Source organism: Branchiostoma belcheri, unplaced genomic scaffold (genome assembly GCF_001625305.1).
Source record: "Branchiostoma belcheri isolate BF01 breed outbred unplaced genomic scaffold, Haploidv18h27 scaffold75, whole genome shotgun sequence".
NCBI lineage: Eukaryota > Metazoa > Chordata > Leptocardii > Amphioxiformes > Branchiostomatidae > Branchiostoma > Branchiostoma belcheri.
The window spans coordinates 875,376-881,023 of record NW_017804409.1 but is presented as its reverse complement, the minus strand read 5'-3'; the positions used below and the strand labels follow the sequence as shown (position 1 = coordinate 881,023).

Below are 5,648 nucleotides of genomic sequence, written 5' to 3'. Positions count from 1 at the left end.
AGGAGACATTTTTGCTTTATCAAAGATGCATTTAATTCGTCATGACCTGGAGCTGCATTTTTCAAATTTATGATAATATCGTGAATCTCTGTAGAATCTGGGTCTTCAAAAGAGTTAGTGTGTGGATAGGAACATTCAAAATATTGCAAAGGGGAACAATCGGTCTTTTCGATTTTGTTTGCAAGGGATGGCCCAATATTGGTGAAAAAATCGTTGAATCTGTAAACAATGTCTTGTGGATCATCTATGTATGACTCTCCATCACGAAATTTATTAGGAATGACAATACTTGTTTTTTTTTCTGTTAAGGAGTTCGTTGATTATTTTCCAGGTTTTGGATATATCCGAGGATGCGGCTTTTAACTTTTCGTCGTAATATTTATTTTTAGACAAACGAATAAGGGAGTTTTACTTGTTTCTAGACGTTTTGTAACGGTTCAAAGTAGATGGAGTTGGACTCCTTGTGTACGCCTTATAAAGTTGTTTTTTCTAGTTAACGATTTTAACAGTCAGACCAGTGGTAAACCATGGTTTGCTGTTCTCCAATTTGTGGTTCTGTTTACATACATTTCGTGAAGTGAGAATGAATGATTTTACTGAAATACGTAAAAGCAGAATTAGTATCGGTACTTTGATATATGCCCTCCCAAGTTTCATCGTTTAATAATCTTTCAAATTTCTTTTTATTAATACTATTAAATCTACGTTGAGTACGTTCATTACAATTGATTTTATCTCTGGTAAGCGATTCTTTAATATAAAAGATTGGAAAATGATCAGATATATCAGTAAAAACAAACCTGTTACGTAAGAATCATTCAGGGAATTTGTCATAATGTTATCAATTAGTGTTGCTGACTTATTTGTTACTCGGGTTGGCTTAGAAATGGTTGGATAGGTACAACAGGAAAATAGAGTGTTGAGAAAATCAGCTGTTAGCTGTTAGCTGATGTCTCTAACAATCTTTCATCGTAGTCTTCAGAGAAAAAGTCAGGGATCGTTTCAGGGGTCGTTTTGTCTAAAATAATAACAGAAAAATAATCGTTTTCTATATAAACTAATAACAGAAAAATAACCGTTTTATATGAAATGATAGAAAAATAATCATTTTCTATAAAGAAAATTACAGAAAAATTATCGGTTTCAATAAAATAACGGTGTACAAACCAGGCACACTGCGCAGGTTCACTTCCTGGCCCCTGCCCACAGCTCTACCGGGACCGGATGAGGGTGTGTCCGGCGGCGGCTTGACGTGAACGATCTGTGCTCTCCAAGCATGCAGAGGTTGGTGGGGAAGATCACAGCCTGCAGAAGAAATACGAGGGTTTATTGTTTGTTTGTTTATTTATTTGAGGGTGTTTGTCGTGAACGTCAAAAAAATTGTATTTTGACATTAATGAAAGTCTCTCAGATGATTATGAATGACGAAGCATTGGCTAAGATTACATCGCATGTCTAATTCATGCTATTTGACATATAATGTACCTGATGCAATCATTGTGCAATTATGAACATTTCATACTTGACTTGAATCAGCCCGCCCAAAATAGGCTAAAACAACTGAAGATTAATTACCCGTCTGACATGTTAGGTCATCTCCAATTTGTCACGCATTCTTTAAGTCAAGCTATTAACTCCATAGGTCAGAAAGACTGGCCCTATGTGTCAGTGTTTGAACCTAGCTGTCACTCAACCGTGCAGATGCAGGTGGCAGCTGCTGTAACGTGTAACACTATATACGTGGGACTCACTGGCGACACAGCTTCACAGTCTCCACAAGACTAACAAGTAAAATTTACCCAAAAAGGGAGAATAATTTGACAGTACAATTTTAATTTTATAAAAAACACAACACATGTACACACAGTTCTCTATCATTGCTAACGTGGGCACGGGTAACACCTATGATGACCCTATCTCCGTTCTCAGTTGAGCTGGACAGACTCAATGGATACTTATAAATTGCAAAGTTTATTGGAAACTCGTATTCGTAAGATAAATTACAACAAGCACATTATTTTGCAAGAAAATACAAGAATTGAGAGTCTAAAAAAGAGAGGGAATGTTCGACCATAGAGAACCAGAATGACAATTTATGCATCAAAACGGAGACAACGAAATAATTTGCACTGCACCATACAAATAAAACCAGGCCACAAGACCGAATAATGTGGGATGACGAGACATCGAAAAAGCATGTTAATACATCCAAGTGACAAAATCAAAGAGATCCTGGAGAATACTAGTCAACCAGGGAGAGATTCAGATTTCAGGCGAACGTTATTCAGAACAAAACGGCTTCAAACAAAACGACCCTCGTACTAAAACGGACATATACACATGTACATGTACACTGACTGATACACTGATGATAATAATGAATAATTTGATGTATAAAATATAGATGATTTCAGAACTTTCAGATGGAAATGTGGTGCTTTGGAAGAAAAAGGAAAAAGTTTTAGCGTACGAACATGGGATGTAAGTTTTAACATTTCTGAAGAACTATGCTTTTCGGAACGACGGGAAACAACAGGTCAGCTGTGACCAACGATTATGATTCTGTTTACAAGATAGGGGCCAATATTACGCATAGGGCATTCAACGTTTGTTCGCAGAATGGCACCGTTTCTTGTCTTAATCCAAAGGTCTGTTTTTAAAGATGATCGCTAGAAACTGATGGAACGAAAACACGTTACATCAAAACGATATGAAGATAACAATCGCTGAAAGAGACTGATCAACTCATTTGTAGCAACTTTCTAACTTACCCACATACCTTCTGCCAGCTCCTTGTCTGCCTTTAAGTTGTGCAGCGTCAGGTCGGGCTTCCATGTCCCAAGGATAGTGGAATATCATAGTGTCCTAGATCCTTGGATTTCCCCTCGCTGTATGATCTTCGTGGCCCCGCAATTTAGTAAGAGCATACTTTCCCACAGACAGATCCACGACTAGGAGCATTTCCTCTGTTTCCTTTCCCGTCATCTCGTCCTTGACCAAGGCCTTGAATCAGTAGCTGGGCAGCTTTGGTGCTTGTGCATAACCTGGAATTATTCCGCCATCGAGAGGGAGACGAAGGATTTCACGTCTGTGCATGGTGACGGCAGCGCGAGAAATGGCCTAGCCTGGTCAGTGCCGTATTTGCCCAGTCACGAGAATGCAAATGAGTTTCAGATATACGCACAACAGGTAATCGCACACAATGTATTTACAACATTATCCTATTCTATATTACACTACAACGCTCCGTGACACACATGGACGTTACAAGTGAAACGAAAACTGCATCAGGCTGAACAGGCTAGCATAAATTCTCACAGAAAAGATTTTCTGTCCGCCCGTGCTCTCACTGTCTCAGGAATGGATTGCAACACGATGTGCAAGTCTATTTCTCCCCCAGCCGTTTCCTGTTACCAGTGTCAGCTGTGTGTGAGAACTGAGAACTTCAGTTAACTGCGCCTCCGGTGATTTGTCAACTGTCTGACAAGGGTGACCTTAGGGTCATCTCACTGCTCACAGGCTGACAGTCTGGAAGCAGACGCCTTCTCATGTCAACAACTAGAGACTTGTGAGTGGCAAATGCTGGGCGTCCGGTATATGTAAAACTTTGCAGGAATACGTCTTACGCATAGCGTCCTGATATATCTCTGGGCACAAACATATCACCAATAATTAACTCCATCACTACTGCCAACGATTGAAAGATATTTACACCCAAACATTTATTACTGGAATCACAAATTGACCATAACACTCTAACAGAGATACATCTTCTAGCAACAAGTTACGAAAGAAGAAGGAGAGTACCTATCAGTCAACAACAAAGAGAAGTTTCCATACTTCGAACACCTAAATGGAAACCGTAACGATAAATTTATATTTTTGATGCGTCTAGACCATAGAGGTCTCTTTTCTACCTCCATGTCACAAACCCTGTATCACAAATATGACCTGTTCCCACATTTTCCATTGTACAAAAAAGCGAGAAGACGTTGACCACCCTGTATTATCTCAGTATTAAACTAGAACACTTTGTATTTAATAGCTTAGTATAATACCCTTGTATGTTCCTAATGTATGTCTAAGTCAAGTAGTGTATCTTTTGTCTCCTTTCTATATACGTTTGTTATATGTCTGTTAAGTCTTGACCTGTACCTAGCCCGTCGTGGCATGAATGTACAATAAAGGTCTTTCATCATCATCATTAAAAGGAAGGGATCTGAAGTTCATGTGTCTGAGGTCAGCATAAACCACACGAAATTGGTATTGTCTCTAAATCTGTGTCACGTAGCTTGGAAAGCCCCCCCGACTAGTGATACTTCACCGTCCTACCTTAGGTGAACCAAAGAAGACGTGCAACCTTTGTGTTCCACCAATTAACCCCTAAATTCCTATAGTGTCTGTTCTGTGGTAAAGCTTTGGCAACAACAAAAACCCATTCGTATCTCGGTGTTACATTGACAAGTAGCCTTAAGTGGGGCACGCATGTTAACAACATCACTGCGAAGGCCAAACAAACATTGGGAGTGATTAGGCGCAATCTGTGGTCATGTCCAACAAGGGTAAAACTTGCATACACGTCGCTTGTACGACCGAACCTAGAAAATGCCGCGACAGTATGGGATCCATATACAGAGAGAGACAAAGATAAACTGGAAAGGGTACAGAACCAAGCTGCAAGATTCTGCACGAACAACTATCAAAGGGGTGCTAGTGTAACGGAAATGAAAAGAAACCTACAATGGGGGTCGCTGGAAGACAGACGTAGAATGTCCAGACTGTGCATGATGTACAAAATGACTAATAAACTGGTGGACGTACCAACCACTAAGTATCTGATACCAGCCCAGAAAAGAACAAGAAACAGTCATGACAGTCATGCCTTCAAAGGCAAATATCAGAGTTATCAACCAAGAATTGAGGTATTCAAAAACTCGTATTTCCCCAGAACTATCGTAGACTGGAACTCGTTGCCACCAAGCACAGTTGGGGCATCATCACTAAAAAACTTTAAACAACTCCTGCAATCAAATGTGCAAAGATTGAGTGTAACAAGCCGTTCGGTGTGATATAGCTAGCTGCCTAGGCCTGCAAAGCTGGTGTGTTACGCCGAAGGGCGGTTATACTAGCTATACCGATACAGATACAGCTGAGTGTCCTTGGATGCTGGGTGACCTTGTACTCTAGCTGAACTGCTCATGTCCTCCTCAGTGAAATATTTGTATTAAATCTTAAATCACACTCTTAACATTCTAGGTCACTTTATCTATTTATTTATTTTTTTATTTTATTGAACAATGCAATACACGCGGAGCAGAGGCAGCTGTTGCTGGTGTTGTGTCCCGCACATAGAAACAAATACTGGACAGACAATACTCGTTTTCACTTGAGTCTAGTGGTCATTCTACGCACCTCTGGTTCACTCTTAACATTCTCTGTCACTCTGACCAACACCTCTGGTTCACTCTTAGATTCAGATTCAGATTTTATTACCAATGACATAGCAAGTACAATATAAAATCAACACCTGAATTGCGTCATTGCTTACAGATCCGCCTTTAAAATCCAAGTATAAAATTCATAATACATGATAAAATACAATTCTAAAAGTCATATCAGGAATAAGATATAACGGGATATCAGGTAAC

The 5,648-nt window shown here is 39.6% G+C and overlaps 1 protein-coding gene across 3 annotated transcripts in view; it reads right to left on the bottom strand.

Moving 5' to 3' along the window:
• Nucleotides 1–3,386, bottom strand: part of LOC109485425 — a 7,427-nt gene extending 4,041 nt beyond the window's left edge. Inside the window, exons 1-2 of one of the 3 annotated variants that reach the window (XR_002141125.1) lie at nt 2,780–3,385; nt 1,168–1,305 (exon numbers count right to left, since the gene is read on the bottom strand). Coding sequence is in view for 2 of the 3 variants with exons in the window: in XM_019789033.1 (XP_019644592.1) it covers nt 1,168–1,305; nt 2,772–2,859 (226 nt within the window). In the remaining variant the exon portion in view is untranslated. Of the gene's footprint in view, nt 1–1,167; nt 1,306–2,771 lie in introns of all 3 variants that reach the window. The other 2 variants (XM_019789033.1, XM_019789032.1) reach the window with 2 other exon arrangements.
• Between the last annotated feature and the right edge of the window lie 2,262 nt (nt 3,387–5,648).